Raw genomic sequence first — 18062 nt, 5'->3', positions numbered from 1 at the left:
AAAGTCACGTAGGTATAAAATAAAATAAATTAAATCACGACGTTTCGATTGCAACACAAGCAATCATCATCAGGTGGGAAAACTACAGCAAAACATGTTTTTGCTGAAGTGGGAGAGAGATGCCGTGGTAAGAGGTTATATTGGTAAGAGAGGGGGAGGGGAAGGGAGGGGTAGGGGGAGGGGGGAGGGGAGCATCTCTCTCCCACTTCAGCAAAAAATTGTATTGCTGTGGTTTTCCCACCTGATGATGATTGCTTGTGTTGCAATCGAAGCGTCGTGATATAATTTATTTTATACCTACGTGACTTTACCGAAAGAACCAAAGAGTATGGATCCCTGCAGTCACGAAAACTTCAAATCTAGATTAAGGGCGTTACTCACAAGGTGGGTGCCGGACTTCGAGCGGTGAACATCGAGATGAGAACCATAGGCTCGCTGACGTGAGCAAAGCGATGAAATCATTCCTCATTGAGACCATGGGGTCTCGAACCCTTTCTACCCGGGGAATGAGGCCACCGCCCTTGAACACAAGTCATGAAATCTGATCCCCTAATCCTTATCTCAAGTTACACGCCTTGCAAGGCACCCGTTAAAGGTTGTGTCGCCCTCGGGGAGACTCGGAGTAAGGTGCCTCTGATGTGTGCCGCACCTGATTAGCAGAGCTACATACGGTGCGAAAGAAGTTCAATATACATACGTGCCATTTCCGGTAATTAAATATAAGTCACTGGATTCATAGCAAAATGTACAAACCAATGTGCCACAACTACCCACAAATGCACACCAATATGAAAGGCAGTGGATTTACAAAAAACAGTGTACTTTTAGTATACTGTATTTTACTATTAAGACTGCCTAGTATGCCCGGATATATTGCAAGTACAGACAGTGAAAGGCTGCTGACTCTTTTGGTATGAATAAAATGCTAATAAAACGAATGTACATCCTTTTTCAAACCACTCGCTATAAACACATTCCTACGGAGGGAGCTGGTAGTAACGTTGGGTTGCTCGGTCAATGGCCAGGGTCAACGGCGGCGTGGTGTATTCCGCAAATATGCCCGACTGTGAGGGCGGGCACAAGCCGGCGTGAGTAGGTTAAATGTTGATACAGGTGTAGGACTCGTACTGATGCGACAGCTTCTTTGTCTTTCTCGTCTCTTTTATTCACACATATAGTTCACACCTCCTCGTCATCACTCCATGCCTCTCCGTTCGCTCCAATGCACAACCCGCCATCATCATCACTCCATGTCTCTCCGTTCGCTCGCTCCGCTCCGCGACTTCGCTCGCTCTCTCTCTCTCTCTCTCCCCCAAGGTCCGTTACTCCGCTGCTACCCTACTCTGTACTCGCTCCGTCCACTGCTACCCTATCTGTATTCTCTCTATCCACGGCTACCGTACGCTGTATTCTCTCTATCCACTGCTACCCTATCTGTATTCTCTCTATCCACTGCTACCGTGCGCTGTACTCTCTCTATCCACTGCTACCCTATCTGTATTCTCTCTGTCTACCCTTATCGTATCTATTCCTGCTCCCTACTGCTCCGTCTCTGTTCCGGGCACCAACCACTCCAACTCCGACTCCAACATCAACCAAGACTCCCGTCTCTCCGTTACACTGTGCCTTTATACCCGAACCAATCAGCCCCAATTAAACAGGACCCTGCGGGGTGGGCTGGTAGGAACGAATAACCAAAGAATATAAACATAATGTATTATTACACTTGTTTAGCCAGGAAAGCCCCACTGAGTCTTAAGGTTTTTGTAGGGTCCTGCCAAGTGTTTGCAGTAGGGGGCGATGTTGCTACACCTAATCGGACCATACGAAGGGAGAGATTGAGGCCTAGTTCTAGGCTTTAGCTGTAGGCTTTAGGGCGCTGTGAGAATTTTTAATTAAATTTTTTTATTATTTATGTAAAAGCTTTAAATTTAAATGTTTCTATTGAAAAACATGAGGGAATGTAACATTGTTAAACATTAACTCCCTTTCACACACGCGGGGGCAGGATACGAAGGGAGAGTTTCAGGCCTAGTTCTAGGCTTTAGGCCTAGTTGTAGGCTTTAGGGCGCTGTGAGTAAAATTTGAATTTCTAAGTTTTAATTAAAAGCTATCTCAGGGAATTATAAGGGAATGTTACACTTGCTTAGCCAGGAAAGCCTCATTAATTTAAATGTTGTAATTAAAAGCTATCTCAGGGAATTATAAGGGAATGTTACACTTGTTTAGCCAGGAAAGCCTCACTGAGTCTAAAGGTTTTGGTAGGGTCATGCCAAGTGTTTGCAGTAGGGGGCAACAAGTGTTTGCAGTAGGGGGCGATGTTGCTACACGGTCGGACGGACGGACGAAATAATCTATTGGTGGCTGGTCCACTTCGTTCCTACCAGTATTATCTCATCCCCCGCTTCGCTACTCGCCCCCAGGCCCCCAGCCTCACGTGACCATGTTATCGCCGTCAGCCCGGCGCCAGTCATCAGCCACTCACCCTCCTGACCAATCACCGGCCTGCGTCCTCAGTTACCCTTAACACCTGTAGTGTCTCTTAATGACCTCCCCCTCAATGGCACACAACAACTGTATCCTCAGTTGCCCCCACTGTACGCTGCTTGCTCCCCTAGCAACAGAACGCGTGGCGCGTGACATTTCAAGTCCTACACAGGTAGGAACAACAGGTTCCACACTGCCCACCAGGGATTATTTATCTGTCGTGCATCGGAATGCAGCCCACCCATGCACCCCTCCCACCGACCGCCGAGCAGGGCCACGATTGGTTGAGGATGTCGGGGAGGGTGGGGGGAAGGTGAACACGCCCAATCATCCAACTTCCCCCCCAAACGCCAAGCGGGGCCGCCATTGGTAGAGGTGGGGTGTAAACACGCCCACTCATGCAATCCCCTCCCCACCGAAACACCGAGCAATGCCGCGATTGGTTGACGATGTCGGGGAGGGTGGGGGGGAAAGGGTAAACATGCCTACTCATCCAACTGCCCCCCCTCCTGAACGCCGCGCTGAGTGTGTGTGTGAGTCTGAGAGTGTAAGAGTGTGTGTGTGTGTGAGTCTGAGAGTGAGTGCATGTGTGTGTGAGTCTGAGAGTGTGAGAGTGAGTGTGTGAGTCTGAGAGAGTGAGTGTATGTGTGTGTGAGTCTGAGAGTGTGAGAGTGAGTGTGTGAGTCTGAGAGAGTGAGTGTATGTGTGTGTGAGTCTGAGAGTGTGTGAGTATGTGTGTGTGAGCCTGAGAGTGTGAGTGAGAGTGTGTGTGTGAGTCTGAGAGTGTGAGAGTGAGTGTATGTGTGTGTGAGTCTGAGTTACCTCGTGTTATACAGTGGGGAACAACAGGTTCCACACTGCCCACCAGGGATTATTTGTCTGTCTGTCGTGCATATCCGGAATTCCGCCCACCCATGCACTTCCCCACCGAACACCGAGCTACGCCGCGATTGGTTGACGATGTCGCGGAGGGTGGGGGGGAAGGGTAAACATGCCCACTCATCCAACTGCCCCCCCCCCTGAACGCCGCGCTGTCCAACCAAGTTCCTACCTGCCCAATCCGAAAGAACGTGTTAAGGGCACCACGGGGTGAGCAGCCCCTCCCCACCGAGCCCCTCCCCACCCAGCTCCACCCCTCCCACCCTCCACCCAGCCCCTCCCCTCCCACCCCCCACCCAGCCCCTCCCCACCCTCCCCACTCAGCCCCTCCCCGCCCTCCCCACTCAGCCCCTCCCCACCAAGCCCCACCCTCCGCACCCAGCCCCTCCCTCTCCACCCAGCTCCTTCCTGCACGACGGACAAAATAATCCCCTGTGGGCTGGTGTAACCAGGAGGTTACTAACAGTATTAGCATGTTATGCACCCACAGAAAACCACGCATACGAAGGGATAATACTGGTAGGAACCTCTGGTTACACCAGCCCACAGGGGATTATTGTGTCCGTCGTGCAGGGAGGGGCTGGGTGGGGAGGGACTGGGAGGGGAGGGTGGGGAGGGGCTGGGTGGGGAGGGTAGGGAGGAGCTGGGTGGGTGGGGAGGGTGGGGCTGGGTGGGGGGTGGGAGGGGTGGGGCTGGGTGGGGAGGGGCTGGTCACTCCGTGGTGCCCTTATAAAACTCAACGTTTAACCTACTCACACCGGCTTGTGCCCGCCCTCACGGTCGGGCATATTTGCGGAATACACCACGCCGCCGTTGACCCTGGCCATTGACCGAGCAACCCAACGTTCCTACCAGCTCCCTCCGCAGGAATGTGTTATGCAGAGCTCAGCACAGAATAATTGACATTACCATTTGCTGTACTGCCATCTCCTGATCATCATGGACCCTGATTTTTTTTTCAAAGGAACTTTATTTTTTAAAGGTATAATTCAATCATTACTTTCAAAAGGTAAGATTAATATGAACATCCTTAAAATGAAAATAATGAAATGTCAGAAGTACACTTAATTGTAACAAATACGATTTTTTAAATGAAATATACGCTTGAAAACACATAAGCAAGAAAAATGATACGTGACATTTCTTGACAGCATACATATAAATCTCAATCCACCCCTGCATACCCACATACCCAGCTTGGCATACATTATATGCTGCTCACTTTAATATATATTTTTAATACACAATTGGATTGTTACCCCCATAAAGCTAACCACTGTTAATCTCATGTAGGCAGTTGTTTGTTCATGTTTGCTGGATAACTCAAGTAAGAATCCAAAAATAATAATCTTCTTTACAGATATAAAATAGTAAAAATCCTTAATATGAAATACAATGGCACGAAATGTATCTTATGCTCAGGTTAATTTATGTCTAACCTTGCACTCCATGTTGTCATGTACTACAACATAATCTTTTAGGTTACTTTGTATGAAAAGCATCTTGAAACATTTCATTTTTTAAAGTCAAGTTCACATAATAGTTTATTTCACATAACCGATCTATTCAACAAACTTTTGATTTCATCGTGGACCACTGTGAATCATTATAAATATACCCTGAATACAGGCTAACACATGTCTCTCTGGGACATATCAAAACTGTCATTATATATGCTAATGCATCTGCATTACGTGGAAGCAAATTTACAGTCCGATTCACTGCTTCCCTTTGTGTAAAGGGTTACGAGGCATGAATTACATTTTTTGCCAAGTCTTTTAAGCACCAACCCACTTTGAACACCGTGTATGGACTGTGCTTCTCAATAACTTCGTTGTCAGTTTGGAAACAAGTACTGATTTGTTTACTACTACTTGATGGTTAACATGCTTGATAATGAAATTAACAAACTCACTCTTGATCCACGTAAAATATGAGTTAAGGCACAATGCAGTCATTGAAATGAAGGTTTGTGAGTGTTAGAGTGAGATGTGATTAAGTTAAATAAAGTACGATATTACATTCATTTATCCTATGCTCCTATAGGACTCGACAGTAACAACTACTAAGGACATCAGATCATCTCAAAAACAATGCGTACAGCACCTCCACTTCCAGCACTTGGGTGTGAGGCATCAAGAGTGTTATTAATTACCAGAGGTGGGACAAAGTCATTGTTATGCAAGTCCAAGTCGAGTCGCAAGTCATCAAATTCATGACTCGAGTCTGACTCGAGTCCAAGTCACATGACTCGAGTCCACATCTCATAGGTGGGACAAAGTCATTGTTATGCAAGTCCAAGTCGAGTCGCAAGTCATCAAATTCATGACTCGAGTCTGACTCGAGTCCAAGTCACATGACTCGAGTCCACACTTCTGTTAATTACTCCATTGTCAAGAGTGTTATTAATTACTCCATTGTCTTGTTATTAACTTCCAATAGTGCAGAATCCAATGGGTTCACGTTGTGTTAATGTTGAAAATAAAAACAATTGGCACAGCAAATTAAAGTATTGATCTCATGACAGCTAGTAAACACTAGTGATTGAACAGCTGGTGTAAGCTCACATACCTTGCCTGCTCCCTGTCCCCCCCAATTCATCACTACATTCTTCAGGTGTTAGACTTTACACCTTTGAAGCTCGCGTATACAGGCAATGGGGTTGGAACCATGATGGAGTTGGTTAGCGCACTGAACTATGAAACCCATAAACCCGAGTGTTATTTCCTAACCCATGGCTAACATCAGAGGGGGGTGATTATTTTCTGAACCGGACCTGGGCCTCTCTCGTCACTAAGCCACACTGGCCAGCATAGTGAGGTATGGCCAAACAAGCCCCATTACTGACGCGGCATGGGGAGGCCTTCATCCAGCATTGGATCGACTGTCATTTAAATATATATATACTAAGTCAATCGTTGTTTCACACGTTATTGTTATCGTTTATCACTTTGTAATGTTTGCTTGAAGGGGCTCTGTGCAAATGCCCCCAAGGACCAATCAACACCTTCACTGCTTATTAGGAATTACTCTCACATTTTGGTGCAAATTTACCCTGCGCAAAATGACGAATTCAGATAACAGTTCATCTGTTGTTACTGCATTCTTATTAAACTCTTAATGTTATAAATGGATAGTCATAAAACAGCAATAATCTTCATGGGACCTCCTTTGCCAGTACCAAATATGAGAATAGGTTTTCCCCTTATTTCTGGCAACAAAACAGGTGTTAAGATGTTAAAACACCAAACTGAAACCTTTTATACTAAATCATGTCTGCATTAACCACATATACTTGTAGTCAGGATGCAAAAAAACATACTCTGACAGTATATGAATTGTCTTGAAACTGATTTGTATACACCAGCGACAGCTTTCTTTCGAGCCTCGTCTCAAACGGTGTTAGACCAGAGGACGCCAAAAGGCCAAAAGGCGTCCTCTGGTCTAACCACATTCTGACCACAAGTATATGTGGTTAATACAGACATGATTCCTTGTAAAAGGTTTCAGTTTGGTGTTTTAACATCTTAACATCTGTTTTGTTGCCAAACAACCTATTCTCAGCAATAATCTTCTTGAGAAAATGTTTCATATTATAATGGTTGAAACTTACCTAGCATTAACCCATTTTCACCTTCCATCTCCTACCTCTCCACCATACCCTACACTAATGAATTATGCATAAAATTACTTTTAACGGCAATATTATGAAAAAACCCATATTTTGTATCATGTGTAGGGATTCAGAAAACACCATTGGGTCTAAAATCGGGAGCATCTAAGAGGCTTGTCGTATCTACCATTTTCTGCGAGATACAAAGTGAAACTTTTCGAAATATTCTAGCAGATGGGGATGAAGTAATCTATGGAATGGAGAGGTGGAATGTCTAGAGAATGTTTCATTGTATCATTTGTCTGCTTTTCATAGCACGATTAGGTGTCTCATAATTCAGGTGCTCAACACTGACTGAGAGCCAGCCCTGCTCCGGATCAGACCATTGCCTGACTTATCTGACTGCCTCTGCATCTCCATGAGCAGAGGCTCCATCATGCTTGTGGAATTTTCGTGAGCTGCATTGCTCATGTTTTGCTGCCTGCTTATGTCTCGAGTGGAGATGCTGAGGTGGTCTATGTTCTGCATGGCAACACTGACGACGTGGCCGTTCATCCTCTTTGTGTCAGGGTAGGTGACGGCGGAACTGAATGATGGTGGAGCGTGGTGATATTCTTCGTCCGAGTCCGTGTCCACCACGTGCTTGAGCCTGCGACGCAGCGTCTTCAGCCCGATCAGGTTGATCTCGACGAAGCACAGAAGCGCGGAGAAAACGTTCACCACAAAGTAGTAGAGGAGGAAGACGTTCTTTTCTGTGGGACGCGACACGAAGCAGTCCACCTTGTTGGGGCACGGGAAGCGCTCACATGGAAAGTGGGCGTTGATGGTGAACCCGTAAACAAAGTACTGGCTCACGAGGCAGCCAATCTCCAGCACCAGCTTGAGAACGACATGCACAGCATACATGGCGTGTCTTCTCGCCTCCCTGTTGGACCGGCTTTTCTCCCACTTTTTCTGCTCCTCCATGCTTTGAAATGGTTTCTTTTCAACAATTCTCTCTGCCTTCTCCTCCTTGGTCTGGCTGTGTATAGCGAAGGCAATGAAAGAGAGGGAGGGTGCAGCTAGAACCACGATCTGGAATACCCAGAAGCGGAAATGCGACATTGGGAAGGCCTTGTCGTAGCAGACCTGTTAACAATGAATAAACAGAAATCGATGCAAATATTAAAAAATATATATCATAATACGTTCATATACTTGTTGTATGAAAGCAGTGTGTAAGTTATCATGAGCTGTGCAAAGCAGGTTAAGTAATTTTTTTTTCAGTTTTCTGTCACCGAGAGAAAATTAAGTGTCACCATATGTGCACAGTATGTGACTTGTGTGTGCATATCCAATATATCCAAGTAAATCATGACATGCTCCTACTAATGATAAGGAATTATTCATACCACCTTGAGAAAATGCTAAAAAGTGATGACTCAACATTTGCCAGAAATTACATTATACTATACAGTATTGTCAAGTTTAAACAATGCTATATTTGTGGGGACATGTTAGAGTTATTTTAAGGGTTAAGACAGATACCACCAACCATTTCTCTGAAGGAAATTCAGCATTGTTGCATCATTGATTCACAGAGCAGAAGTGATTTGCAAGTCTTATTGTGGTAAGAAATGAAAACTGTAAGTGAGATACAAGGCTTATGGGGTTTTTTTTTACAAAGGTACTTTGTTAGAATCAACACGTCACTGGGATTTTTTCGGAACACCACAAGGAAAACATACAAAAACAAAAATAAGCAGAGGTGAATCATCATGATGTCATTTAAATTTGCATTGAGACAGTCATAGAAGTATTACATCCGATGCCAGTCATTGACCCATATTTCTTGAGCCCATGTCCAATCAGTGACCTTTCAACACTAACCTGATTGCAGCCTGGTTGCAGTGTATTGCATATAAAAGCTTCTTGTTCATCCTCGTAGAGGTTGTCGCCGATAGTTGCTATGACTAGGACGCGGAAGATGATGAAGATCATGAGCCACAAACGACCGGTCATGGTGGAGTGTGCATTCACCGCCTCCAGGAGGTCCCCCAGGAAGCTCCATTCTCCCATGGTGATGAAGAGACGAGCGCTTCAGCGAACAATGCAGAGTACGCAATTCACCGACGTAATGTTCACGCAGCGGATTTCAGAAGAATCACGATATCCATTGACCCGCTCGATTTGGTTTTGATTCTTCTAAATGGCGTCTTGAGTAAGCTGCCTGCAATACAAATCGAAGTATTTGTTACAACAATATAAAACAGTCGTTTACCATATGAGAGAATAATTCCCGTTGTACTTTGTCTACTCCCGCTAAATCTAAAGAGATGACTTAATTTTCATGTTTCCTTCCGACTGTGTTGTGCGCGTACAAGAATATTGGAACAGCAATTTACTTATCCCAGAACATCTTCAACTTAATTAAAAGTACTACTTATTATGGTTACACACTGGAACGTTTGGTTAGTTCCTTCCTGACTATTTTTGATTATGACTCGAAACTAGAGTGTCTTCAAATGGTTAGGTTAGCAACCTACAAAGTACTACCTTTTAGAGATCCCTCTTCCATTCCTATGGTCATCTCACACGTACAATGAGCTCCACGCACTGCATTGGCCTGTCTCGACAGCACTACATTAACACTGTGCGCCACCACGCCTGCCAAAATGTAACCACTGTTCTACGTGAAGATTGGTAGGCCTTATTTTCTTCTGATGGAGGAGCTCTCATCTTAATGCCAAGCATGCAAGCACCTGGCTGTGTGGTCAGAACACAGATTCATGCGGTATTTGGTTAATTCCTGTGAAGATAATTGTATCGGTGTTTTTGGAGAATTGCGTAGGCGAGTGGTCAGCACACTCGCTGCAGTTTGTTTATTCAGTCAGTAATTTGATCACTGCCACCACACAAAACATCTAGTGAGGACTTACCTAAACACGTCTAGTGTAAAGAATGCAGTTAACAAAAATCGTATAACATAATTTCCAAAAATAAGTCATTGTGTGGCAATGTCAGTCTACATCTCAAATTAGATTTCATGACAAATTACAGATGGTTTCCATATAACTCGTGTGCCGAGTCGGCCTTCATCGGTGCTTGCTAACAGCACTTACCCCAACAGTCTGTTCAGGCTATACTGGGGATCTTTGTCTTTGTATTTTAGTTGAGGAGCGGTGGAGCAGTGCTTAGCCTGCTGCATTACGAACCCAGCGATCCATCTGCGATTCCCGCTCATGGCCGACACCAGTGACGATTATCTGAACCGGTCCTGGGCCTCTCCAAGGTCGACTCAACCTCAAATGAGTAGCTGGCGCGGTGTATAAACATCGCCACTAGGGAGACAAAGGCGGTGGTGCTGGCCAACCACTGCCTCGTATGCCGTGCCGACCTTCAAAGGTGCTCGCTAACAGCACTTGCCCCAACAGTCTGTTAAGGCTATATGGGGGTCTTTGTATTTTTTTGTCACTAAGAACATCTGAATACAAATCTATTATGTATACCGTCATCAGTAGTGTGTTTGCAGGAGCATAACAATGAAAACTTCCCAGACCAGTTTTTGTTTTACAAGGCAGATCATGTGATTTCACAACTCTACAATTCCTGCGTTTTTTATCTAATGGGTGCGGCATGAGGGTATGAAGATAATTATAAGCATTCGTTGCTTTGTTAAATAAGTTAACTTTAAATGTGTATCTGCATTCATATTTTCAGTATTAACGTACACCATTCGTAAGTTGTAAAATGAGTGTCTGTCTGCAAGCTCCTACATTTCCAGGCATAAGTTAATGTTGACATCCAGAACGACTAAAACCAGGTTTTAGGACAAATTGGTTGGATGATCTTTTATTTTTGTATTTACAATGCCTGTACACAATACCTGAGATAAATGACATTAGCCGTGGCCTGGAATGAATCTCAGGTATTCGGGTTTTTAATGCAGTGCTTCTTAACGCTAACCACTGCGCCACTGTCACCACTGCACCACTCCACTTTTCGGGTTCGTTAAAACACAGTATAATAATATAATGCATGGAGAGAGTGGTGCAGTATTTGGCGTATACTGCGTTATGAAAAACTCGGCGACTTGAGTTGAATTCCTGAACACGATTGACATTGGTGGCGAGTGATACCTGGACTGATTCTGGGCCCCCCTCCACCTTCACCAAGCTGCACTGACCAGCGTGGTAAAGTATGGTAAAAAAAACACCACGACAGACGTGGCATGGAGAGAACTTCATCCAGCACTGATTGCCATTTTACATAGCATACCGTATGTGGGTGCCTTTATAGATGAGCATCCTTTTTGCCACAGTCTTATAACTCGTATGATTTAGATGAAATTCAACAATCTGCATAAAGTAATACGTATGCATTCCGAGCTATGTTCACAGTTATCTTCGATTTACGCCTGTAATACATCATATGAGGAAATAAATTCTGCCTAATGTGCACTACACCCTCAGCTCATCAACCGGCTCAGTCTGGCTCCTTTGTGTTGCAGCCTTAAACACAGATTTAGTTCAAAGTGGTCCTGGCCACTTTTTGAACATGCCTGTACAATAAATATACCAATACTTTCACTCTGACAACAAATACACAAACACTTTCAGCGTACCATCTCTAAAGAGCACGCATCATGTACAATCCTCTGTAAGATTGGCACCATGACGGTAAGTGTGTATGCCAATGCAATATGTCGTACTGCTTTATGCGTCATGGAGCCATGTCTATAAAATCCAAGTCTAATCCAGTTGGCAATTTCCTTAATGCTGCATAATAAATCAAGCCAACAGTAAATGTAAACCACAAACATTAAATATATACTGACTGTGACCACTGTTTCATGGATTTACTTATTTTGCTGGAGGGTGGCAGATGACAAATATTACCCTGTAGGCTTAATTTAATGCCAGCGTTGTATCTCATTTTAACATATGCTACACGGTCATTAAGCCCACAATTGATGTGTTAACAGCAATCGTTTAATAAAGAATCCATTGCCCAGTTTAAACGAAATGTCTGGTGTGTGTGTATATATATGCTGAAAGTGTCAAGTGTGTGAGCGGTGTAAACCCCTCTTTTTTTAGTTCCAGATTGTACCTGGCATTGGTGGACTTTGCCCAAGCAGTAACGTGATGCAATGTCAACGCCAAAAAAGTGGCCAAGTCAAAAAAACATCCTTGGCGTTGTTCTTTTCCAAGGCAGCCTCTACAGCTTTTAAAGCAGTGCAAATATCTGACTCTCAATGTGTAGCATGCATTCAACAATAACTCACACGTTGTAAAGTGATATATTAACTTGGTCTGCGGAAAACAACCTGTTATGGCCATGTTCACACCGACACTGCATCTGGCATATCAGTCTGTATCTTCAGTTGACTAGTTTTGCCGGGCGGTGGTGGTGGCGCAAATGTCCTGAAACTCCCTTTCTGTCGATGTTGAGGTTGTCATACCCTGGTTTTCCAAGAGATGGCAGTACAACAAGTGTGCTCTAAACTCCATCTGTTCCTTAAGTTCTTTGGAGGGGAAATTGGTGCCATCTCAACCCCCTGGCTGCCTTTCCCTCTTTTCTGTGGTTCCTCATGCCTTTGAGTTATTCGTTCTCTTTTTTTTCGAGAGAGCGAGCAAATACTGTGCATGTTTCAATTTGAAATCATGAAAGTCAAAAGAGACCTCACACATTGGCCTTATCAAAGGGGTGAACATCCTCTTACTATTCTGGTGTAGGCATGTTTATGCTCATTACTCACAAAGATATGCATATGACAAGTGAGCGACCATGTATGTTGGGTGCTTCCTATTGAGCTAATTTGCCTGTGAATGTTTTCTTTTCAAGTTGCTGCTCTTTTCTGTAAAGTGGATTTTGAAACCCTGTGACATCATCTGAGGATTAGGTAATTGTGTGGCACATTAATTCTCACGCACTTTAATCTGCTTAAGCAGAGGCTATGGAAAAATCACACCATGGAAATATAATGTAACATTTGTAATGATAACTATCCTCATATTCTTACATTTTACTAATTTAGTATTACATTGACACTTTCACGAGAACATCATCACAAAGTACACCAAATTTAAGGAACTGTATTTCACTGACTTTGTCAAATGAGGTCAAATTAATACATTTTAACAGTAACTTCATAAAATAATTAAATGTGTTAAGAAAAGTAAATCATATCATAGTACTCTCATGAATGAATGCCCTAGGTGCAGTAAATCTCACTCCTAGATAAATAAAGGAGACTCAATCCACATTATAACAGCCACACGCGAAGCATATTGTATCGCCTATCTACGTGGTCTGTTGAATGCATGGTTTTCTATAGGTACTCTAGTATTCTCCGACAGTAAAAAAAAAATTCACCTGATTTAAATAGAATTGGCAACTCATGCCAAAATGAGGACCTTCCTATAAAGTAGTCTTGAGATTCAGTGAAGCTAGTAAACTATTAGAAAAAAAAACTATTATCATTAGAATATGCAGGGTGATCCATTTAGAGATACCCCATTAAAATAATAACGACACACTGTACAGGTAACAACATCCAGTATATCAAATCCTCTTCACGTCTCCCACCAATCTCAATGCATGTATTAAATATTGGAACACTCTCCTCTGTAAGATATGGAAAAATCGAGTTCATAATGTTCAACCAGTTGTTGAGAAGCAAGAGGATAGAAGAACGTGTATGCGGGATGTAAACTCCTGCGAAACGTCGTCTATAAAATTGTCCAAAGTGTTGCTTTCTTTTCAACATTCCGCTTTGCTAAAAAGACAAACCCATCGTCACATTTGCCCACGTGACAACTTGATTTGATTGACTTTGTCAGTTGGTGGAGGGATATATTTGAAAATTAACAACACCGACACGATATATACCATAATAAACTAAATACGAATCATTTATTAACATAATTTTTTTAAATAAGTGAGGTGTCAATAAATGTGTCACCATTATTACACTATTACTATGCACATTACATTGTTATTTATTCCGATGGTAACTGCTGTAGCCATGAACAACACATGTCGCTTGGTTGGCCTTGGCGCCTACAGTATATGGGTTTACAATTTCCCACAGCTTTTATAATTATTTTCAGTGCATACCATTATTTAAAAATATATATTGGTGCCATGCATGGTCGGCTCTTAAAGCTGACAGCCATGAATAAGTGGGTGTGTTGGGGTCCCAGTAGGATTGTCAAGAGCGAGAGGAGAACCTTCGAGGGGTTCACAACATGAAAGGTCAACAGTAGCTTGAAGCATTACGCCATTGCTATGCGTGTAAAGGACAACCTGGTTCCATGCTTTCTGCAAGTGAGAGCTGAAGCACGGCTCTTGTCTCGCCAACACAGGCACAATTGACCAAACGTCATGAGAGCATTGTGCAACTCAACAGTTGGCAGGATCAGAGAAATCCAATTATTGTTTACCCAGAATACAGGCACACAAACTCATAAGAAGGGCTTCTATAAGGCCTATTTGGGATGGTTTGAATAATTCTATTTCAATGTTGGTGCAGTAAAAAAACTGAAGTGCTTGGAGAGAAAAAAACTCACGGATATGAGAGAAGAACACAAAAAAACCCCACGCAAATATATCAAGAACCCACTTGCAGGACTGCCTACTGAAACTGATGTTTAATGGGAATTGATGATTGACAGTGTACAGTATTTGGTGTTGGCAAAACCTTCCAATTCAGGACCCTCCTGGAAACGAGTCTTTAGACTCGGTGTGGTTTTCCTGGGTACATAAGTGGATTATTGCAAAATAAATGTGATATCACTATTTTTTTTAAGATCTCATATCAAATCGCCACTTTTTACATTAAAATGACATTATATTCCCAGTAAGTGTACCGTAATTATCATTCAGACAGAAAAACATATCCATGGCTCCTAGAACTACAGTGTTATTTGCACAAAACACAAAGACACTGACCGTTGGGCTTATGTTGCTAGTCTGTGATCAGTGCTTGAGCGTGCCTGGAGTGGCTGTAACCATGCACACGTTCCTCGCTCGACTAAGCCCTCCTGTTATGTTTTACTTTCCTGCCTTTGCACCAACAGCACTCTACTCAAGAGGAACAGGTCTTCAGTACAGTTAAAGTCCCCATTATTCAATTACAACTGGCCACGGTGCAGCGTCTGTGTACCTGTAGGTACACATTAAAATTAACACATCATACATGCAGGATGCAACTTTGGTAAAAAAATATCACAGTCATGGTACCAGTCCCAAAGCTTGTGCTTAAACATTCATTTGGTAGCCACATCTGCATTGACATTCATCAGCCAGAGGTGAAAACTCCACATTCATATGGCAAAGCCCTGTATTCCCATAGGTCAACCGCTACTAATTCTCCATGAACTGGTGCTCATAAGCTGATGGCTGTTGCCAACCTCCCTGAGGGATCACGGGGATGATGGGCTGGGATAACAATGGCCATGATTTGAACTCCCAATTGAATCACTGAAAGTTCAGCAGCTCTACCGAATGCACTAAGACACAGACACACTAGCATATAAATAATACACGTGATGCGATGTTACGTAATACTATTTACCTCATGGAATGTATCCAGTGCAGGGTATTATTGACATATCAGCACATAGCTTAATAGCGAAGGTGTGTTGGCTGACTCACAATCCAAGACTGATATATAAAAAAAAAACTGATTCTCGTATCAGTTTAACACGTAATACAAAAACCCTCTATTATGATTCTCGTATTACTTCCATGTAAATGTAAACATTTGATATGCTATTTTGGAAACATTATTCATCGGCCAAAAGCCGTTGCACAGTTATAAAAAAAAATGATGTTTCAAATTGTATTATTACTTTTTTCCCCAAACTCAATAACGTGTGCGTACTGTTGTTACAGGACGTGTTATTTATTATACTGCACGTATATGTGTGCAAAGTACAACATGCCGTCACACAAAGCCTGAGTAACTCACGTCCACACATACCATTCAGAAATCCTCGTCTCTTTGGCCAGAGACACCTCGGTTCTCACGAGCTAACTCCACCGGCCCTATTAGATTGCCAATTAAATCAATGCGCATACATCAAGGGGAAAAAGCCTCTGAAGGTGTCTGCAAGAGAACACACGTATCACCGGCCCATTCAAAGAACAATTTGGACGATATTTACTGCGGTGTGCCAGCACGCATTGAAAACGCACAATCTCGACAAGTTTTTTTTTGTACAACCCCATAAACATAACGAGGCAACGTCTTGCGCAATTGCCATGTTTCGGAACGGCGATAAATATATTTGATTTAAAGCTGGACAAAGCAGTTTTCGAGCAAGGTAATCCGGTTTTGTAGTCAAATAAAAACGCTGTGACTTTTCACAGGCAGTCTATACAGACTGCGTGGCGAGTCAACCTTTCGGACAATGACCCTTCATTGCTCTATGTTATTTCCACAGCGTTGTTTTCCGTTATTCCCACACGTATCACGAGCCCACAGCGAACATGCACTTAATAAAAAATTACGCGCATTGTTATCGTGATCTATGCGCAGGATAAGGTTCGTCACAACACGATTCCTCCATTCGAATCAGATCTGCGGTGGTAGCGAATAAAAACACGTGCGCGTCTGCGCCGCGTTTTTATCGTAATGATACCACGTCCAGATGCTTTCTTTTTTCCATCTTCACCGATCTATCCACCACCAAGGGACTTAAGCTGATGCTCAATGTATGGCTGTGGAAGCTTTATTTGTCAGTGCTGTGGACACGTGGTGTTATCAAACGCATAGTGCTCAACGTGCTGGAGCACGCCTATCAGCACATAATGTGCATAGGTATGTGCTGGAGTCAAGGCACTACTATTCGCGTGGCATTCGGGCTCGTATATTTATAATTGAGATTCCAATAGGGACGACTGATTCACATGAGGGTTACACATAGGGTTGGCGTTCGGAATAGTATTAGGGGTGCGAGATGGGGTTAAGAACGTGACTGGTGTTATAGGAATGGGAGTGTCGTATACATAACTCTGTTAGTAGTACGTTTAGTGCTTACGAGTCTAGGGTAGAGATTGTGTTCAAAGTAGGTGTCGTGTTAAACGTGGGGAGTGAGTTCATCGTACAGGGTAGGTAGGGTAAGTGCCGGCGAAATTGTTAGTTTAGGGTTAGGCATATGGTGGTCAGCTCTCGGGATGCGAGTTGGGCTACTGTTAAACATTGTGTTGTTAGATAGTCCTATGATAAGTTACTAAAACCCAAGTTTACACTCACTGCCGTATAGCCTTACCGTAGCTAGAATCACACGGGTCACGTTCAACTCATCGGTCATCCTATTCGTAAGTTATCCTCCGAACCGTACGAACGGGCACGACCGCCTTCCGTGCGACAAACCAAAAATAAAGAAACTATAAACCATCTTGACTCAACGCTTTCGTGACTGCAGTCATAAAACAAACCATTCAACGTTAAACAACAAAACCAGGGTGCGAAGAGTAGAACGTAACACACACACAAAGAAACACCACCGGTAGGACACGCAGACAATCCCATTCCAGGTGAAACTTCAAAGAAGAATGTCCAAGCGAACGCGGCTTTGCCCGTGCGCGCATCGAGTGCAGGTGGAGAGTTGCGCCAGCGAACAAGAGCGCTGCGGTTCTTACCGGCCCACGTCCGCAGCTCCCTCTCGTCTCTCTCTCCCTTCTCTCTTATCTCTCCTCTCCTTCTTGGTTTGCGAGCAAGAGAGAGAGCGAGCGAGCGAATGTCTCCACCGCCCTTATAAAAAAAAACGTAGCTCCAACGCCCCCGGGCTTAGCGACCTCTGTAATTGAATTAAACGATGAAATATTAACCCGGTTTTAGGAAAAGTTTAAGCGGCTCTCGACGACCACCCACCCCCCTCCTCCCCACAGCCACCGTGTGCTCGAAGTTGCGTGGCTTGTATTAGCCTAGGGGAGGACCTATATCGAGATGTGTACTCGTGCGTGTAAGGAGGAGCTTACGGGGGTGCAGGAGGAGGCAGAGGTTTTGAATGCATGACACGACAGGTTATTGATGATCTGTACCCCCTTGCTGCAAGGGCGTGTTGCCTCCGAAACGTCGTGAATTTTATTTTGT

General features: G+C 43.7%; 1 protein-coding gene across 1 annotated transcript; it reads right to left on the bottom strand.

Moving 5' to 3' along the window:
- Window positions 1–7299: 7299 nt before the first annotated feature.
- LOC144932931 (gap junction delta-3 protein-like) lies at window positions 7300–9037 on the bottom strand. The gene is made up of 2 exons (XM_078857364.1): window positions 8849–9037; window positions 7300–8107 (listed from the first exon to the last, which is right to left on the bottom strand). Exons 1-2 carry the CDS (start codon window positions 9035–9037, stop codon window positions 7316–7318), a joined length of 981 nt encoding a protein of 326 aa, XP_078713490.1. The 3' UTR covers window positions 7300–7315.
- Window positions 9038–18062: the final 9025 nt, after the last annotated feature.

This window comes from Lampetra fluviatilis, chromosome 1 (genome assembly GCF_964198595.1).
Source record: "Lampetra fluviatilis chromosome 1, kcLamFluv1.1, whole genome shotgun sequence".
Classification (NCBI taxonomy): domain Eukaryota; kingdom Metazoa; phylum Chordata; class Hyperoartia; order Petromyzontiformes; family Petromyzontidae; genus Lampetra; species Lampetra fluviatilis.
The sequence above is the reverse complement of the archived record's forward strand: the minus strand, read 5'-3'. Positions and strand labels throughout refer to the sequence as shown.